Below are 20,233 nucleotides of genomic sequence, written 5' to 3'. Positions count from 1 at the left end.
GCATAATTATTTTGTACTCACACAGCGAGGGCTTAAGCACATCGTGAATAATCCTATTTCTAGATAAACGATTTAGGCAAACTCGACCTTTCTGACTTTAGACGAGGCCAAAAAAGGCCTTATGGCCTAATCTCTTAAAGCTCGTTCTCTTTTATTATATGACAATACTGTTTATGGACACGTATCAACCTTTCACTTGTTAAAATACAGAGAACTACATACGTGGTGACTATTTGCAGGCACCGCAAACTTTAACCTAATGTGAGTAAAGTAAGGAAGGCTTGTGTGAGATGTGGACTCTTGATCTGTGTTGCATCCACTTATCACTCTCAGGCCCTTTCTGTTTGAGTACAACACGTTACATGTTAGCATCCTACGTCAATCTTAGACTAAGCAAATTATATATATATATATATATATATTTTTTTTTTTCATGCTTTTCATGTCCTCTGCTGTGACACCTGTAAAATCAAACTATAATAAACAAAAACAAAAGTCGACAAAAACAAGTGTTCAGACTTTTTTTTGTGCATATAAATGTCTGAGACTCTTACTTCTCCTTTGTGATGAAACACGCTGGTGCTAAAATGTGTCGCAAAGAGGAAACATCACTTTCACCATTTCCCTTAGCGGTGCTGAGCTAAGAGTTCATTGTTTTTACGACTTGTTTCAGTTCCGTACAGAGTCATTGCAGACTAGATAAACATGCACTCATCAGTTTTGGTGTCTGATATTGATAGACATAAGAGAGACACTCCCACTGAATGTTTGGTCACTGAGTCAGGAACGGCATGTGTTGTATGGACTTGTCTCACCTCTGTGTTTTTAACAGCTTAAATTCCAAAGATGGCATTCCCATGGGTCACAGTCCCAAACACTCTTAAAAGGGTTCTGTGTTGTGTGATCTTTTTCTCCACATTTTAAGTTAATGGCACCAAGCAAATTAATTGAACAAGTTCAAAACTTTCTTTCCATTTTTATCAGTTCTCATACTAGGGATGAAACTTCACATGATGGCTCAAAATATGCTTTTCATTTTAAATGCTTTTTGTTATCCTACATACCCTATGACATCATACATCAGTGTTTGGGCCCCATATTTCTATTTTTCATATATATATATATAAAGGTGAATGTTTCCTATTCATTTTACAGGATCAACATGTAGGTCAGGAAGAAGTCAAACACATTTCTCTGCTGGGATGAGATTGAGGCTTTTATTGGGTTATGCGTTATGCATTGTAGCCTGGTGTAGCAAAACCAGTGCCACCAAAATAAAAGGTGATGATCACAAGTCACAGAAATGGCCAAGCTACCAGGCAGGTTACGCATGGGTGAAGTCTCACAATAAATGAATCTGGCAAAATTATTTCCATACAGCTGAGACTTTGATTTCGCAATGACGCGAACCGACGGTGAAGGGACGTCACTCCTCTGAGGCTGTACCTGTTACGTGCTTAGAGAAAGAAAAGACTGCTGCAGAGGTAAAATTCATGGGATTCAAAGCTTCAAAAAATAAACAAAAACAGGCTGAAATGTAGGTCAGAAATAAACCGAACAAGGTAATTTGAGCGATAATATTTTACAGTTTCCTGAATGATTGTTTGCATGGACCTGTTCAATTACTTTACAACCTCATGGCTGTTTCCTTCTTATTGCCTTTTCATCTGCTTGTTTTTTGAGGTCATAAGAAAAAAACCCATTACTTGGGTTAAGGTGGAATAAAGTAGTAAGAAACTATGGTCTCAGCACAAGGCAATTCACAGAAAGAGGCTCTCACATTCTCAAATTACTTTTAGTGTATTTATAATGCACATCCAACTTTGAGAAACTGTGTAATCAATGAAGTTTAAATTTTCACTAAGACATGGTATTATGATGCACATCATAACGTCTGTAGAATAAGATATTGCTGATAAAGAACAGTGCAAATTTTAGTGCAAAAAATGATAAGCATATATAATTCTTAACGATCATCTCTGATTCAGAGTTTTTCCAATATAATGTTTTCAACTTACATAGTAGGATACCATTTCAATTACCTCACACGTAATTAGAGTGAGTTTAACTTAACACACTCAGCATAACACTCTCTCAAATCTATTCATGCCATTAAAAAATGAAGTAAAAACCGTTTTTACCATGTGAAACGGTGGCGATAAGACTGAACTGAACAATAAAAACTGGTTTTACCATGTGAAACGCTGGCGATAAGACTGAACTGAACAATAAGCTTGTTATTTTGACTTGAGGGAACATGCAAACGCTAAATTTATGAAAATATTTTCGCTGCCATAGAACATTTGCAATGTCAAAATCATTTAGTGCAACACCAGCGAGTTTCCCCTCTCTCTCTCTCTTATAAATCTACACTGTTGGAATGTGGATATGTGTGGGTTAGTATTTGAATGACGTCTTGAGCGTAGTCGGGGAGGGGGGGGGTGGGGGGACCAGTGCTTAGTAACGGGTGGGAGAGCTGCCCTTCAGGTGGTCCCAGTTGTTGTAGAGAGCGTAGAGTCCTGATAGAGCGAGCCCGGTCAGGCCCCCTCGAGCTGCCCCGCGGAGGCCCCCTGAGACAAACATTACACACAGAGCTTTAGAGAATGACTGGGCTTAAGCTAGCCCGATCCAACCCACACTGAACTAATGCCCACAGTCTCTAACACCATTCACACTGGACTTAACCTCACCTGGTTTCAAACTCTGAATTAGGATACCACGACAAAAAAAACCCAACACATTCTATGGGTAATGAATTGGTTGACAATTCCAAGAGTGCTTTGGTTTTGTCTCTCTATCCACCTCAAATATCACTTGTGTTCAGTGGTTCGTAAGATTTGTTTTCAAGAAAATCTCACCACTTTACAAGCTGGCAACAACCCTGGGAGGAGATGATACTGGTTGAACTGGCATGAATTGGCATCCATTGTTCCAGCTCTCATAGGCTTAAAGGCTTTCATGAGACTAAACAGTTGGACGTCAAAGGCCTTCTACACTGACAGACTGAAGGAGAGACCCAGAGGCCTGACCGCCCCAGCCGCGCTCAGGAGGATAAGGCTGATAGACTTCTAGTGTAGCCCGGCCTCGGATCCACACCCACTGACGGTGTAGTCCTGATAACCGACCGATGAGCTCAGCCTGACGTAACAGCTATGATCGAGACTCCTCGACATTCCTGCCTTGAAAATCGACCAACACCCACTGGGGTTCAAACGAGGGGAGTACACAAGGCAATGCAGAAGAGCCCCGGTGAACACAGAGCGAAGCCAAAACATTCCCAGCGCTGAAGAATGAATTAGGTCAGCATCGGTATAACCAAAAGATTGCTTGGAAAACAAAAACGGGCGAAAACTTCTTTACTACGAAAACATACAACAGAAAACAATTTCATTTCACGCAAAAACAGAACTAAAGCGCGAAAGCAGTTTCATGGTTTTTTTTGTTTTGTTTTTTTCATAGTGTGTTCATCCCTACAGGTCTTTCACTGAACTGTTTTGGTTTCCTTTCTGTCACTCTACTGCTCTCATCTTTCGTTTTTTTGAGGCTCTAATTTTAGATCTTTTTGAATCTCTCAGTGGTCCTCATAACTGAGGTCTGGTGCAGTTCACAATCAAGACCTGTTCCAATTGACTGTATTATGCCCCTCCCCTCCTCAATGTATTTCATATTATTCATTTTTCCAAATCCTGTTATGTTTCTTTTATATGCCAGGATCAATGCACTGATAAAAACCTCTGTGTGCTTCGGTTTTGCTCTCGGTCCTGGATATATACGCCGAGCTCGTGTTTTCAGGAACTGTTGACTCAGCTGTGCGTGTGACATAAAAAACACAGAGGAGTTCCAAACAGACGGCACACAATGCAACAGACTTTGTCCAGAGGTCAGTAAAAAGCTGTCCTGACTGACAACAGAGCTTTATCCGCCTTTAACCATTCTGTGTTTAATTACCATCAGTCACCACATACGCAAAACGCTCATAAAACGGCCGAAAAGCGTTACACGTGAACTTGAAAACGTGACTCGGGGAAGGGGGGTGGGGGCGTCAGTGAAACGGTGAAGGAGAGTCAACAGGTTCGCGGTAGAAAATAGCTGTGCTTGACTGACTGGGGCAGGGTCTATGTTAGTGCAAGTGTCTGCATGCATGAAAAACAATCTTATCTAAATTAGAGCTCCGTTGACATCCTGGCCCTCCTTCTTGACTGCCGACTGTCAGGCATCCCCTTCCCGTTTCCTGTGCCGTGCAACGCGAGTCCATGTGCTGGCTTTCTACTAAATTCCCTTCTGAGAAGCCCGATGTTCGGCACGCTGGGAGTTCTCCCGTGTCAGCTTTACAAATGTCAGATGTGAACTTCAGAAGAACAGCTAGCAAACTGCTAACAAAGGCCTTCTCTCCTAAAATAACACAGCTTTTAGAACCTGTTTGTCAGTAAGCGTTTGCCTGCAGTATCAAGGGACTAAAGCATTTCCTTATCTCTCTTTCCTTCAAAGGAATTCAAAAGTTCCTGTCACGGAAACGCCTACAGGTTAGGTTTGGCTTGACTATTAGCGGTTATATTTTCAGTGAGAAGTTCTTAAGAGAAATATTCAGGGCTGCGCGTCATTCTCTTCATAATACATCAATACGTGATCAAGACTCTTTGAGCATGCTGCATTCAATAATGACGAATCAGACATAACAGCACGACTCAGCTCAGCACACACACACACACACACACACACACACACACAAGTTTAGAAGTCCTTTGACAAAAACTGACTGAAATCCATGAGCACGCAAATTACACACAAAGTAGAATAGTCCAGACTCAGCAATTCATCCGTGACTATATTCATCCTCTCAAACGGCTACGGTCATCCGGCCTATTATGGCATATTATTTCATCTAACATCGATCCAACATGCTAAAAGATCCATGTACATAGCCCCAGTGTCTCCATCTCCATCTCATGTCTGGTCTGCTTCCTCTTCTCAAATCCCTCTCTCCTTCTGCTGCCTCTCTCTCTCTCTCTCCATTCTTCTCTTTCTCCTCCTCTCAACACTCTCACTGCCCTCTCTCAACCCATCTTTTGCCGTTTTTGTACCAATAACCCACAGTTATTTTAGAGTTCATCCTGGCTTTGAGCAGTGTATTTAGACAGTTTGTTAGATTAAGTAAATCTCCACTTTTTTTCTGTTTTGTCTTTCTGACATTCCACACTCCCACAAGACTCCACAGTCAAAAAGAGCAACGTGAATTTTAAATACATGCAGAATGTCATTCATTTTTAAAAGCTACACACAAAACTTGCTTTGATACACTACGGATATGTATTCAAATTACTCTGAACTTTCTTTTCACTGACATAAAAAAGATGCATTTATCAGTACTCTAGCAACGGTGAATAAATCTTTTTTTTTTTTTTCTTTGAACATTCTCTGTCCCACTTTCAACTAGAGAATGTTGGAGCTATTGTTTGTTTAGTTAGTGTGGAAGTGTGTTAACACCCTGATTTTTCGTGACTGGCACTCACATAAGACATATTAGTCCCTAAATATGTGCTTGTCCTATTTATGCTCTGATGATCTCAAAATGATTTGAATGGGAGCTTTGTTAATGATTTTCTTCTCAATTTCAGAGCATATCTTACAATATTTGGATATAAGTGACTCATTTAAACTATGATTAGATCTTCTGATCTTATACTCGGTCTTGTGTCATGTCAGGAGTGTATGCTCTATAGTGTATACAACACTACAGGACTAACATGCATGCGATGAGAGAGTAATGCAGTCAGACAGAACATGTTATCTGACTGAGCACAGACTAATTAGTTTCGAAAAACAGTTGGGGAATAACTCTTGATTGTTTTCTCAGTATTCAAGCGTATGTGGTTGAACATTAACACAGCAGAACAGACTTATTTACTCTCAATGAAGGGCTTTTCAGGAAAAAAAGTCTTACCTGGGGATTTGTAGAGGATACCAGTCATGGTCCCAGCTGCCACTGTGTTTAGGTCATCCTCTGCTCCTCTGGTCTTTTCAATGATCACACCAAAGGCACTGTACAGCAGGGCTATAAAACACACATGCCACCACTCATTTACAGAATATCCCGTCAATATCAATTAAACGTGTCTCTGTCATTGGGTAAATGCAGGTGACAGAACGGTGAGGAGTGCAGGGTGAGAACTGGGTCACTTACCCAGAGAGCCAAGAGTATTTGCCCATGTAGCTCCCTGACGGGTCACCATGTTAAGGATTCTGAAACAGAGAGAAACAGAGTGGAAATTCTCGTTTTAATCTTTTTTTTTTTTTTAATAAATAATGAATTCTTCAATGAATTGTATTCTTAATTGTATTCTTCATTCAGTTAGAACAAAACCTTCAGTGCTGGAAAAAAAATAATCATTAAAAATATTTATGAAAACCCGATGACAGAACGCCAAATCTACTGTGACCTACATTCAGTCTAAACGTGTTTGGTCACTTTCCGTGGGACCTTTTGATCTCATGCGATGTACATTCCACTGTATGTCTTTTTGTTTATTTTTAACAAACAAACTCCCATAATGCCACACAGATGCGAACACAGACCCGAGATGACCGAAGCACTCATTCACCCCGTTGTTTATTCCAGTGAGCTCAAAACGTCATGTGATCAAAAGCAGGTCTTATTTAGACCTCGTGGCCCGGTGTGACATGAAACACACGACCACCCTACGAGAGGACGTTTCCTATAGTTCTTGGTAACAGTCCAAACAGAAGTTCAGGAGCATGTGACGTAGCTGCGGGGTATACGGGAGGACTTTGGCCAATCAGGCTCACGCACACGACCGTCACGTAGCTCTGTGACCGCGCGTCTATGAAGATGCTCTGTGTCCTTGGCTACCTGCTGCCTCAGGGTGCACAGGTCTGTATACACAGCTGTGTTTGAATACCAGCTCAGCCAAGACAGCTGAAACATTATAAACATTGCACTTACCCCTCACTTCGGTTTCATATAAAAACACTGGTAACACAATAAACGTTGTGAAGTGACCTTGTTTACGGTCGAATAACGGTACTATTTGCAAAGCTTGCGCAGTTTCTGCTTGACAGTTTCTGTGACTTCTGTAACTTAAACATAAAATGCTCGTTATAAATGGAGTAAAATTTGTTTCAATGATTCTTGGACAAAATATTGCAAAAAAAAAAAATCCACCTCAAACATCTAGTCTTACTCATGCCCCCACTTCTGGCTGAATTAAAAGTTATGGCAGGTTCAAATTCAGATGGACGAAGGTTACATCAGTGTCACAAAATGCACACAGTGGCCTACCATGGCACGCCTGTGCACTCTATAGAAGACAATGTGTTGCATGGGAAAACTTTCACAAGCAATTTGTTGAAATCTCAAACAGGCTACGGTTAAACCACAAATTACCCCACATACAATTGCACATCCACAGCACCAGTGTCACCAACACTAACACTGAGTCAGTGACTCAAATAAGATGGAAAAGGACAGAGACCATTTTCCAGATAATACCTCGTTATTCATCAGCATGGAATAACTCATTATTCATCATTCATAACCCAATTCTAGCATCCGCTCATATCAATGTGAGATTTTGATTAAATCCATAATCAGCACAAGAGCACATGCACATATACAATATTTGGATATCTATGCCGTGTTGTGGTATTTCGTTGGGGTTTTTTTTGGGGGTGGGGCTGTCTTTTAGATAAAACTTTATGATTTTGATTCATGATAATTCATTTTCAAATGTCTGTCAAAGAACATGGTTGTTTTCTAGGCTGTTTCTATAAATCTCATTCCCTGCTTGTTTTTTTTTTTCTTTCAAACCTGCTTTGTGGACTGTCTTCTCCTACTGTTTCAGCTCTCTTTGTATCTCAACGCATTGTTAAACTAAGCTTCATTGCCATGGAGCCCCAGGACATGAAACTAGTATTGTATTGTCTTACATACAATGTGTGTTTGTTAACCTATTCACAGAGGGGGGCACTGTTCTCTACGTCATGGAACGTGGAACACCAGCGGCATTTGACACAGTCTTTGACAAGAGGTGAGGACGTCAGATGGAAACACAGCAGCTGATTTGAAAAACCGTGGTAAAGACTGCCACACCATGGCTATTCTACTCCCTGCACCCAGACATTTCAACACAATAAAATCTTATGGATCTCTCTTATATATACACAAATATATAGACATAGTAGTGGATTAATGAAGAGACTGAAGAGTACCTACTACTACTGAAGAAAAAAAAAAAACAACAACTAAACAATAGATTTAAGTTTCAACGTTTCATTATTCAGACAGAATGATTTTTTGATAGAAATCTAAGATCAAACCAAATTAAAGGTCCAGTGTATTGGTGCTTTTGTTTAAATTTAACTACAGATGGGTGTTCATTTTCATTAAGCAACATGTATGTACTTAGGACTAGCTGATCATATTATGCGTAATGACACCAAAAAAATAATTTTAATACCATTATAAAACACTCACAATGGATTTATGATTGGTAAACACTGGGGTTTGAATAGGCAGTAAAAATGTGAATAATTGGCAAGTATCTCTTCAACAGTGAGCCACTACTGCCTTTTTTTTTTTTTACACTCAGAGGCAATGTGTTTACTTTAATGTGGAGACAGAACATTCAGCCTTTTGGAGTACGGAACTATAAATCAGTGCAGTTCTGAACATTATCATTCAGATTTGGCCAAGGGTAGTTAAGGCACACGATGCACATTGTTCTATCACTGATATCAATACTGAGCATTACTGTGTGTAGACTAAAGAGAAAATCAGTACTCACTGCACATTGCGAGGTTTGGACCAGGCTAAACCTCTGGTTTCTGCCAAACCCATCCTAAGACCATTGACCGCTCCAAAAAGAGCACCTGTTGAGTATCAGAATAAAATAGCAGATAAGCATGCACTGACTGTAAGTTGCTTTGGCTAACAGCATCTGCCAAATACCAAATTGAAAATTGCATGAAGCATACATTTACATCTGGAATGACTGGATTGGCAAGCCAAACAGATAAGTGGTAGAAAACAGGTAAATTCATGACCGAGTGAGAAAGTGAGTGAGTGAGTAAGTGAATGAGTGAGTGAATGAGTCAGTAAGAGGTAAGGGGAGAAGAGGGGGTTGGGAGAGGTGCAGTGGGGGGAAAAAAAGGAAACATGAACACACTGTACTATAGGGTTGAGGCACCACTCTTGCATAGCATCCCTGACCCTCTGCCAGTGTTCATCTCCACAACCTAGCAAATGATTGGTTTTAATATTGGAGGGAGGTGAGGAGTTGAATAATTCTATAGGAGTTCAGTGAAGCCTCTCCTTCCTCATAACATGTGTTCATTGTCCTAGTTTTGAAGAGCACAGTTGGAATGAAAGTGTTTGTTGGCTAGTTTTCACATTTAATTACTTATTTCAGGCGGATCCTGAAAGTAGAAGCTTATGTTTTGCCTTCTCTTGTGATTGATAAACAAGAAAGTGAAGAGAAAGACAGGGCAACATCTAAGAAGTCATGTCATGGTCGAACTATTATAACTATACTTCTGAGTAACTAGCGGCAACCAAGAAAAGGAAGGTAGAACATCAACAACAGTTAAAAAACGACTTCTGTCAAATGATGGCTTTGTTTGGCCACATTACAGGTGATACAGTATGTCTTCTTTGCCCCTTTTTGATGCTACTTTGCAAGCTGACTTAGCGTGGTCTCCTACCTGGAATGAAACCATTTTGGCGATGAGGATTACAATGTTAAAGGAAAAAAAAACAAAACAAAGTCTTAAAGTCTTAGAATAGCAATATTGGGGGAGTATCTGATTTGCTATGATTGAGAATACAGGACACATTTCATTCTGATCAGGATGACTTTGGATTTCTTTGAGACAGAATTTTGTTTTGAAGACCTGGTGAAATTGCAGATTCTTGTGCTGAGGTAGAGTGGTGAGGGCTAACCATTTTGACCTTAATATTTATGCATGTTGTATTCAAGCTATCAGTATGAAAATAGAGGTGAATGGTCTGCAGAACCTAATTCAAGAAATCTTTGAATGAAGCTGACAGGGGCAGGTGATCCAGAGATATCCTTGTGAATGAGTGGAGAGTATTAGTGAATGCTATGTGTGTTGAGCGAGGGAGTGAGTCAGTGAGTTACAAGTGAGATTAACGAAGTGCCTCTCCTCTCAAAAAACAAAACAAACAAACAAATAAAAAAAATTAGAGCTTACCTGTGATACAGCAGCCCCCAATGGTGAAGAAAGCCAGTTCAAAGCGACCTCTGGTTTTGTTTGCACCAGTGGGCAAAATGAATTCATCCGAATCCTGCATGCCACACAGAACATTATCAAATAAGACATAAGGCAACCAATCACTTACTGTCTCAAACTTACACTTACTGCAATCAGTAAGTACACCTACCTGAGTCAGATATCTGGGATCTACGTTGAGATAAGGTGACAATGGGCTCATTCCTGTCACTGTCAAAAGATAAGTATATTCGTATACCATATCAACCATTTCATAGAACTTGAAAAAGAGGCTGCATTTCAATGTGCATATTACGGGCAATAAATCTGCTACTTGATGCTTGAACTGGTTTGCTTGAATCGTCCAGTCACTGTACATCAACTAACTTACATGGAACACCAGCGAGCTCTGTATTTGAATATTCAGGCGCCGCTGGCCTGAACAGACTGCCGAAACCTCCGCTCTTGGAGCCGCTGGACGACGATCCAGTTCGGTCATTGTCCATGGTGCACTTTACAGTAAACTACCTAACGTTACCCCTCTGCTCCTCTAATTTACTTTGCGTAATAATTGAATCCAGCCCTTTCGAGTGATTCCTGTTATATAATTATGTTACTCTCTAAGGCGAGTACAGCAAGGAAAAAACTATAGTTAGCCTAAAGACTGCTAATCTGTTCCGGTGAGCTCAAAAATTGGCAGGCAGCTAACCAGGTCGGTACGGTCACTAGCATATACTCAGTGGTAGAGGTATTTTCCCGTTCCCTCAGATATTATCATACATTAATGCAGACAATGAAAAGTTAACCTAATTACACAAAACACACGTATCTTCCAATTCCCAATCTCAACCAGCTTCACTGCTACTGCAAATTTGGACAGCTTGTGATCAATATGGCTATTTGATATTCATCTTTAGAACGTGTGATTTCGGTTGCTGTCAAAACTGCCGTTGTGTCCTGTTTGCCGTAAAGCGAACCGTCAACTACGAACTGTTATTTCTTTCGTCCCAGAAAACAGAAAGATAACTCCACGTGGCCCAAACAGTAACTAGGTGGAGTTAAAGGTTAGTATTTGCCGTTTATCCTGACCAACTGTACGTGGGATATTATTTTGTGAGGTTTAAACTACTATAAAGGATGATTAATCCGGATTCACGACAGTTCCTGCGACAGCGTGCGCATGCTGTCTAAACACTTGGCGCACTGCCCATATACGGGAAAGCTTGGGAGGATGCGTACAGGCGGTATAGAATCTTCAACTGTTAAATGCTTGTAAGGTACTAATATCGACAATACTCAGCCAATCCACTTCATTTAGAGTCAGTGCCTTAGCGCAGGTAACGAAAAAAATTGATATTCGTGAGGACATTGGTTATGATCTGGCAGAGGTGCGGCAGAACCGAACCGACACAGATTTCTCCGAGGGCCAAGGCAACAAGATACAGGCTAAAAGCTTGGTAATTGCTTTGTATAATATATTTGATATTTCAAACTGCTGTTTGGGTCACGAAAGTGCACGATTGTCGGCCAAAATTATGAACATTTTCCGAGGGGGAATGCAAGATGCCACTGCATTTACGTGTATCAGTGGGCGCTTGGTTTTTCAATAATGTGTGACATATCTGCATTTATGTACAGCAGAGGCCATATGGTAACCGCGGGTCCAAGTCAGCATATGTATTAGAGCGTAAAAACCTTGATTTCTTGGTGTTCTGTCACCTTCGACGTGGACTCATTTTTCATCCACATATTTCTCTACTAGTTGTTGTTTCGTTAACAAGGAAACTACGCCAAAATGAAGTAGAATGGTTATTCGCCAAGAGTGTCTCAGAGAGCTCATCATGGTTTTTCCTCTCAGAATCATACCTTGTTTGACAGAACCATTTTGATGAAAGGTTTCAGAGACGTTACTATCAACCAGCGAAAGCTATAATTAACTGAAAATGAAATGTTGTCGTTCATCTGTCCTGTTGGCGGTTAACCAGAATCATTGTAAGTGTCATGCAAGACCTCAATGCAGAGGTTCACGCGTGTATTGTCTAGTCTGTCAGTGATGTTGAGCGCAATTTTATGGCGGGCCGATTGAATTCAGGCCTGAATAATGTTTGACTAGGCAGCTTATGACGAGTGTCTCTTCTGTGGTGTGACAAGGTCAGTGTGATTCACCAAAACGAGTAAATATATCGAATGGAGCTTTCAGTTTCACCTCAGTAATCCATCATTCCATGGATATTTGTTCTGGGAGTCGAAAACCATTTTATCTGGGTAAATTTTAGTTGCCGTCGGGCGGCCTCGGTTACAACCCATTTAATCCTTTCCCAGAATGCACCATTCTCAGTTCGGTGTTCTCAGTGTTGTATTTCCTGTTTATCGTTTCAGTGCTTTGTTCGGATATTTGGTTAAAAATATACGTTTGTAGAAGCATGGGTTTGGTATCAGAATCGATTCGGTGACTATGTTTTCGCAGATTTAACCTGAAATATGTTTTGGGTGAAGAAATACAGGCGCTTCAGTCTTGTAAGTTACGTCGCAGTATCCCGCCGATAAGGAAATTGCATTTTCGCTCTCTGCCCGAGTGAACCACTTTCATTTTGCAATTTGAATCTTTTTGTGGAAATTTAACAAAAAGCGATTGTCGAGGATTTGAAAATCGTCCCGTTCAATAGAGCGTAAGATTATTTGGGACATATCCCCCATTACCTCATGTATGACTAATCAATGGATACTCGCAAGTGAAAACAAATGCCATCGTGTAGCTGTACTTCTCTTTTTTTCGTTGTGTCGTTTTCCTCCATGGCATACGTATCTGTACTGCATTGTAATTTTCACTGGTAGATCTCGCGAGTAGCCTGATACTTTCGTGTGACTTCAAGGTTTAAGGTCTTGATCTGCAGTGAACATTGTTTACCGTAACGATTGAGTACGATGGATTTAATAGTTTTTGTGTAGTAACAAGACACTGTACTGACATATGTTCTCGTTTGCCAGGAGTAGCGGAGTTGTGCATCGACTCTTTACCAACTAGAAGACTCCAGCTGACTTTAGGGGGAAAAAAAAAAAAAGACAGAGGGGCAGTGAACACCCGCCCTAATGGAGGTCCCAGAGACTGAGTTAACTTCCTCTGAACCAGATGCTCTTGGAGCAGACTTTATTACAGTGGAACTTGATACTCAACCCATAGAGTACGTGGTCAAATGGGCTGAAGTTGGCTCCAAATTTACCATCTCCTGCGTGAAAAAGGATTCAGACGAGGACGCTTGCTTCACCGCCGGTCAGTTGGTCAAAACGGATCAGGACGAGACTTTCTATGCTCCCTACGAAGCCGTGTATGAGGAATGCGAGGATGTGGATCCCAGTTTGGGCATCGCGCAGGACGAAGAGGTGAGGAGTGATTCCGACGTAGACGATAACAACGAGCCGGGCAGCAGCCACCTCGGGGGCGAAGATGATGATGGTTCCGACGAAGATTGGGATAAAGGCGGCTCTCACTCCAAACAGCAGCCCTACAGCTGTCACCTCTGCGGTAAGAGCTACAGCCATTCTTCTAGCTTAGCTCGCCACCTTCACATGCACTCAGGAGACAGGTCAACACTCTCTTCCCCTCCTAAGGAGGATAAGCTAGGAGAGAACAAAAAGTCCCTTCAGTGTAATCAGTGTGGGGTCAGGTGCAATGGCAAAAGGCTCCTAGCCATCCATAAGAAATGCCACCAGCTCAAGAGACTGCACACTTGCAACACCTGTGGCAAGCATTTCAACCATAGCTCCAGCCTGTCTCGACACAGGTTAATCCATAAAAAAGCAAAGGGCCTGTACCCGGCGCCCGCCCCCGCGCCCGAAGCAACCCAGCGCAGGCGTCAGTCCAACCAGGGCGGGAGGAAGAAGAAGCTGCCCGCGGCCGACCGGGCGTGGGAGAAGCAGTACCAGTGCACGCAGTGCGACAAGGTCTTCAGGAACTCCACCAGTCTCTCCAAGCACCAGGTCTCCCACGTGCGGCAGCTCCTCAACTCCTACACGCAAGGCAAGGACGCGTTGGCCAAGTCCTCGGACCTGAAGATCCGCCTGAAGCTCTGCTCCCGCGACAAGCCCAACTATTACACGCTGTGCAAGAAGAACAAGCGTTCCAAGGGGGGCAAGCGGACGAGCCCCCAGCAGGCCGACGAGAGGTCGTACGCCTGCCTCCTCTGCGACAAGCGCTTCAGCCATACATCCAGCCTGGCCAGGCACGAGCAAACTCACGCCGGAGAAAAGCAGTACCCCTGCAGCGTCTGCAAGAAGACCTTCGTCCGCTTGTCCAACCTCAAGCAGCACCAGCAGACCCACGCCTCGGGTAAGCTGTACGAGTGCCAGCATTGCGGGAAAACTTTCGTTCACTCGTCCAGCTTCTCCCGTCACAAGAAAGTCCACTCGGGCATCAAGCAGGTTCCCAAACAACGTCAGCGGAACCGCGTGGTCGACGAAACCGCCCCCCTGGAGTCCGATTCCGAGTGAGAGAGCGAAAGAGAAGGAGGGAGAGAGAGAGAGAGAGAGAGGCGGATAGATGGATAGAGAAGCAGAGAAATTTTCTTGGAACTGTCCTGGTACAGCTAATGAGAAACCTGTATTTTGTTTATGATTTCGTTCTCTCGTTCATTTTGTAAGTTTGGGACTTGCTGTTATTGTGAAGTGGATGTGCTGTCCTTGGCTGCGTGGTGTCTGAAATAGGCTTTGATCTTACGTTTTCTTCTTTTCTTTGATTTACTGTTTTTTTCCCCTTATATGTGTAAGGATGCACTGGCCATCTTGTCATTATAATGCAATATTTTCTTTTTTTCTTTTTCTTTTTTGTTTGGATTAACATTCCCTTTTGGTCATGGTTAGGGAAAAATAATTTAATGCCAGAGCTGTATTTTTTTTTTTTTTTTTTTGCCAGCTGTGTAGTGTTATATTTATGTCAGGTAACTATCTTTCTTTCTAGTTATTCACGAGGAAAAAAAGAAAAAAAAAAAACAAGGGGGTGTCAGTAATGCAGGTGTTTATTTATTTTTATTTTTTTGGTGCTTGCACTAGACCTGTCTGTCACTAGAGTGAAATAAATCAAAATTACATACTTGATAGAATATGAATAGTGACAAGTAAAATGTTAAAAGACAAAAGTAGCAACATGTAGATTGCATTCAGCTCTGATTTTAGAGGGGGGGGCAGTCAGAGCTTTTTGTATAATGGACAGGGACGGTGATACGTTCACCCCTTGTTCCAGAAAGTGTGAATTTAATGAATATACCAAGAGACTCTCTCTCTCTCTTTCTCTTTTTCTTTTTTTTTTTTTTTTTTGACCTGACACGACTTATTGTTAATTTAAACCAACGAGTACACCTGTTTCGTCTTCCCATTCCCCACATAAACAACCCCCCCCCCTCCATTGACTCTGTTCCAACTGTAATGCATATTTTATGAAAATAATACTATTGGTGAAAGACTTGTATATTTGTTGGTTCAAGTTGAGTTGATTTAAATTTATAGATGGACGACTCTTGTTCAGACCCACCAAGCTTTCCTGTAGATTTTTTTTTGCTATGTTAGGCAATGCCTTTTGATTGTTCTTGGTTCGGTTGTTTTCCAGGTTGGTTTGACCAGTTTGTGAATCAACTTTTCTGCCCTGCATAGTCACTGATTGGGTTTTTCTTTTTCTATGTTCTTCTTTGATCTGATCATTAAAGAGTAGAAGACTGAAAGGTTACTTGTCAATTTGTCAAAATATGAAATCCATTGTATCCATTTGGGATTATAGAGGACTACAAATATGATACCCATAAATTTTCATCAGATACGACATCTAATATTTTACCGAAAAATTCTTGCTTCATATATATTAATGTGTGTGTGCATGATCAATATAATGTCAGAATATACTCAAGACAATATATACTTTCTTTTCAACCTCTGCTGTATGTGTTTAAAGAAAAAAACAACAACAACAGATTGAAGTGGGCGTAATTGAGGTTTACCTGTGTGAGCATTTCTTTTAAAAATAATTTTGAATAATTTATGGAAAGGCAAGGGATTTCATATTTTAACAATTATTGCACTATTGTATTTATATATATATATATATATATATATATAAAAAAGAAGCACTACGTTCGTATGAATTTGGAGCAAATTGTAATGGTAACGAAATGTGTGCTGCACAGGAGTGAAACTACTTCAAAAGATCAGCCAATGCCTTCTCACCAGGCTCTCGCTCTGTTTTAAACTTCTGTTGTCTCCCCCCCCCCCCCCTGCACAAACAGAGTTCTCTTCTTCGTTTCACAGTTAATAAGTGCCCTCATCAATGTTTATATATCACCAAAGCTTTCTAGCTGCGCCTGTACACATGCACATTAAAAAAGAAGAAGAAGGAAAAAAAAAAAAAAAAAGAAAGATATTGTTCCATCCGTTTTTTTGCGGTCGAGTTGCAGTAATCAGTAATCCTGTTCAATGTTAATAAACACCTGATCTTCTGCTTATCATTTACTGTTTGAATTTGAGATTGACTAGCAATTAACTAATGCCATTAGGTTTTTTTTGTTTTGTTTTGTTTTTTTTTTTTTGAAAACAAACAAACAAAATAAGAAAACCGCGGGGAGATGTTTAGTTGCACGACTCAAGCACAGGTGATCGTTTTGTCACTTAAACACTTGGAGTGATGTTTGCTTTTGGGCAAAAGAAAAAAAAAAAAAAGTAAGAAAAAAAAAAACGCATAGTATTTTTTTTCCCCCCTTTCGTCTTCTGTTTAGTGTTCTTTGACTTGAGCGTTTCTTGGTTCTCCTTGAAGCACGGTTCTCTTTAGAGTTAAAGTTCCTCTGTTTGTGGTTCTCACCTTTTTGTTCTTTGACAAATGATTTCTCTCTCCCTCTCATTTGTTCTGTTATTCCACAGACATTTTGGATCCCGTCTCATATCGTTCACATTTTATTTTCGTTTGGGTTTTTGTTGTTGTTGTTGTTTATTTGTTTTGTTGTTTTTTTTTTGTTTTTTTTTTCAAAATCGCTGTAATTATTTCATCCTTCAATGCAGCGGACCTACATCTTATAGAAAGGTGTATGTGTTTTGTATTGTGTTTGGCATTAGATCACAGTTGAGTTCTGTCTTGCATTTTGTAATAAACCATTGATTCAAGAAAAGTCTCACTGTGCACCTAAAGTAGAAAAGCTCCGATTTTTCTACGTTTTTTTTTCTTTCTTTTTTCTTTCATATACAGTATAAAAATGTAGAGACATATTGCGGCAGCACCGGGTGAGAGGATGTTAATATCTAACGTGTTAAGGGGCCTTAAAAAAAAGCAATTACTTGTAATTCATCGTTTCTTTTAAATGACATCATAAAACATCACCATCATCACAGAGGCTATAAACGGACACTCTACTGTCATGCTGCAGGTGAGAGCTAAGTAAATGAACCAGTGTAAAGGCCACAACAAAGAGCATTATGCCGTATATTATGAGAAAGAGAGATCAGGTTAAAACATCACCCATGAATGAAGAGAAAACTTGCAAATTTATGAGTACAGCTTTGTAGAGCTTTTCAGGACGCTGAGACTGCTGGACAAGTGGATACCCTGTAGTCACTGACTGGATGGCATGCCTTTGGATCTTAGATGAAACTAGCTGGTTGGCATGGCCTCACTGCCACAAGACTTTTTTTTTTTTTCTTTTTAAAGATATAATGCCACAGAAGAACAATGGCAAATTTGTGTGATCAATCAATAAGAACATAATGTTGCTTGTTATTTTTCATACATCAATCATCACGACTACAACTTCTATTTTGAGGCCTTTAAATGTCAGAATAGGGTTTGTCTGAATGAGGGAATAGTCTATCACTTCATCGCGTTCTTCACATTGCTGCATTTTTGGTTGTGTAATGAGAAAACGTTGACCTGACTTGAGTCCCTTTTTGGTTATGGTCCCGGTCCCTAATCAAGTGTAAATTCCCGGGTGTTGCCAGCATTAAGCCTGTTTCTTCTTGCAGTCCAAACATCGACCAGTAGATGGCAGTAGAGCTCTTTGAAATGATTTCCTTACCCAGTTTAGCGTAAAGAAGACTGAGACATATCCTGAAGGCTTTATTTAGACTTTTGTCCCAACCATTCAATGTCTTAAATAACATTTTGTTAAGAAATATAATATCATGTAGAATTTACCCCAGAAGATCAATATATCAATGTGCGTATTGATCTGATGTGATATAAAGTTACTTCAGTGAACCCACCAGACAACCTACCTGACATCTTGCTTCTCGGTAAGAGAAACAAATGCGGTGAAAGGTCTGGCTTTTATTCTGATGTTTCAAAAAGGTCTGGCCTTTGCTCTCATTATCCTTAATCATTTAAAAAAAAAACCCTTTATTTCTTTGGTATGCACTGAAAATTGCAACTTAAAAAAAAAAGAAGATTTTCTTTTCAATGTGTTCAGATTCTGAAAGGAGAAGAGACATTAATGGTTAAATTGAATTTCTAACGTTTAATCCTTTCTGACTTGTGGATGTAGAACTTGGAGTACTTGGGGGGGGGGAAGAGATGTCGTTGGTTTTGGTGATTCGGCTTGTTACAGTCATGCGTATCAGTCAGTGGCTTCCGCTGTGAGCTGACAAATATCAAATCAAAACCCCTAACACAACCACTGCTCTCAAGAACCTCAGGGGGCTCTCTTCTCCCAGAAAAAAAACCTCCTCTCCTGACAACCCCCCCCCCCCCCCCCCCCCTCGAAAAAACCTCCTCTCCTGACCCCCCCCCACGGGTTTGCAAGGCTACCCGGCAGTCAGAAGAGATGACCAGTTTAAGGAATGTGTGAAGACAGAAGACAAAAAAAAAAAGGAGGGAGGGGGGGCAGGGAGAAAACAAGTTCCCCCCCCCATTAGAATTCTGGTGCTGCAGCTGGGAGTTCTTGGGCCATCGAAGTGAGGCAATGAAGTTTGCCATTGTTGCCAAGCTTACAGGCCCGGGCTTCCTGGCAACACCAAAGTGAATTAGCTGAGCTTTTCTGCGGACCTTAGAAACAGGCCCTCTGTTCCACAACAAAAAGCCCTTTCAGATGAAGAGAGCGCTGGCCTCCCCAGGCCCTCTGAAAAGCCAACCCCAAAGCCAATGAATGAGGGCCTAAGCACCCACTATGAGACCGGCCCCGCTGTGGGAAATGGTAGTGATGTCATTATCAATGCATTTCTTACTGTTCTTGTTGTTTTTTCTACTTGCCCCCCTCTCCGCCCCCACACCCCCAGCTCCCCCCCAATCTGAACACACACACACACACACACACACACACACACACAGACCAAAGTCTTACCCAAACCCTCCCTCACCCTATACTGTGCCCTTCCTGTTTCATTTATGCCTTTATTATTGGACGCCTCCAAACACAAAACAACAAAAAAAAAGGAGCAGGGAAAAAAAAAAACCCATGAGTCTAGCAAAGGCTCTGTCTCCATGGAAACATGGAAACAGTGCAAAAGTGGGAAGGGGGGGGGGTGTGGGGGGGTGGGGGCTTGAGGCTTCTCTTTGAAATCTGTCTGAGGGAGATGAGATGGTTGGGGAGGGGGCACCAGCAGGAATTTGGACACCTCAAAAACAAATTTGTAACCCTTCATTCTCCAGATCTCTTCTGAGACAAAGAGCTGGAAGTCTAATTGAGTCTGTGACCTCATGGGAGCTCTGCATATAGGAACCAATGGCCCCCTCCATTCACTTTACTGCTCTGAATGCTAAACCAATGCAGTAAACTACTAGTGAAATAATATAATTATGTCACTCATCAGAACACATACTTTGTGCTAGCAGGATCCTTGGATTTTTTTTGTCAATTGTATAACTGAACAAATCATTGGTAGATAAAGTTAATAAGAAGAGCTATTAAGGAGAGAGATTACAACTGCACATTGACACACTGTGTTTGTTGGAAGTGGAGTCGATTAGACTATACACACAGTTCCCGGTTTAGTTTTCATCTTCGTTTTAGGGAAAATAAACCCTTTT

At 41.1% G+C, this 20,233-nt stretch overlaps 2 protein-coding genes across 3 annotated transcripts; one reads left to right on the top strand and one right to left on the bottom strand.

Moving 5' to 3' along the window:
- Nucleotides 1–1,195: 1,195 nt before the first annotated feature.
- On the bottom strand, nucleotides 1,196–11,178 carry timm23b (translocase of inner mitochondrial membrane 23 homolog b (yeast)). Its single transcript, XM_030771637.1, has 7 exons — nucleotides 10,637–11,178; nucleotides 10,418–10,476; nucleotides 10,228–10,321; nucleotides 8,802–8,886; nucleotides 6,182–6,240; nucleotides 5,942–6,052; nucleotides 1,196–2,570 (listed from the first exon to the last, which is right to left on the bottom strand). Exons 1-7 carry the CDS (start codon nucleotides 10,749–10,751, stop codon nucleotides 2,458–2,460), a joined length of 636 nt encoding a protein of 211 aa, XP_030627497.1. The 5' UTR covers nucleotides 10,752–11,178; the 3' UTR covers nucleotides 1,196–2,457.
- A 290-nt stretch (nucleotides 11,179–11,468) lies between these two features.
- LOC115809815 (zinc finger protein 135) lies at nucleotides 11,469–15,091 on the top strand. 2 transcript variants are annotated; one of them, XM_030771636.1, is made up of 2 exons: nucleotides 11,469–11,522; nucleotides 13,234–15,091. In XM_030771636.1, the coding sequence occupies exon 2, from the start codon at nucleotides 13,336–13,338 to the stop codon at nucleotides 14,731–14,733; it is 1,398 nt and encodes a 465-aa protein (XP_030627496.1). In that variant the 5' UTR covers nucleotides 11,469–11,522; nucleotides 13,234–13,335; the 3' UTR covers nucleotides 14,734–15,091. The 2 variants fall into 2 exon arrangements, with proteins under 2 accessions (XP_030627496.1, XP_030627495.1); XM_030771635.1 differs by lacking the exon at nucleotides 11,469–11,522 and adding an exon at nucleotides 11,623–11,702.
- Nucleotides 15,092–20,233: the final 5,142 nt, after the last annotated feature.

This window comes from Chanos chanos, chromosome 4 (genome assembly GCF_902362185.1).
Source record: "Chanos chanos chromosome 4, fChaCha1.1, whole genome shotgun sequence".
Taxonomy (NCBI): Eukaryota; Metazoa; Chordata; class Actinopteri; order Gonorynchiformes; family Chanidae; genus Chanos; species Chanos chanos.
Note: the sequence above shows the minus strand (reverse complement) of the source record. Positions and strands in the feature narration are given on the sequence as shown.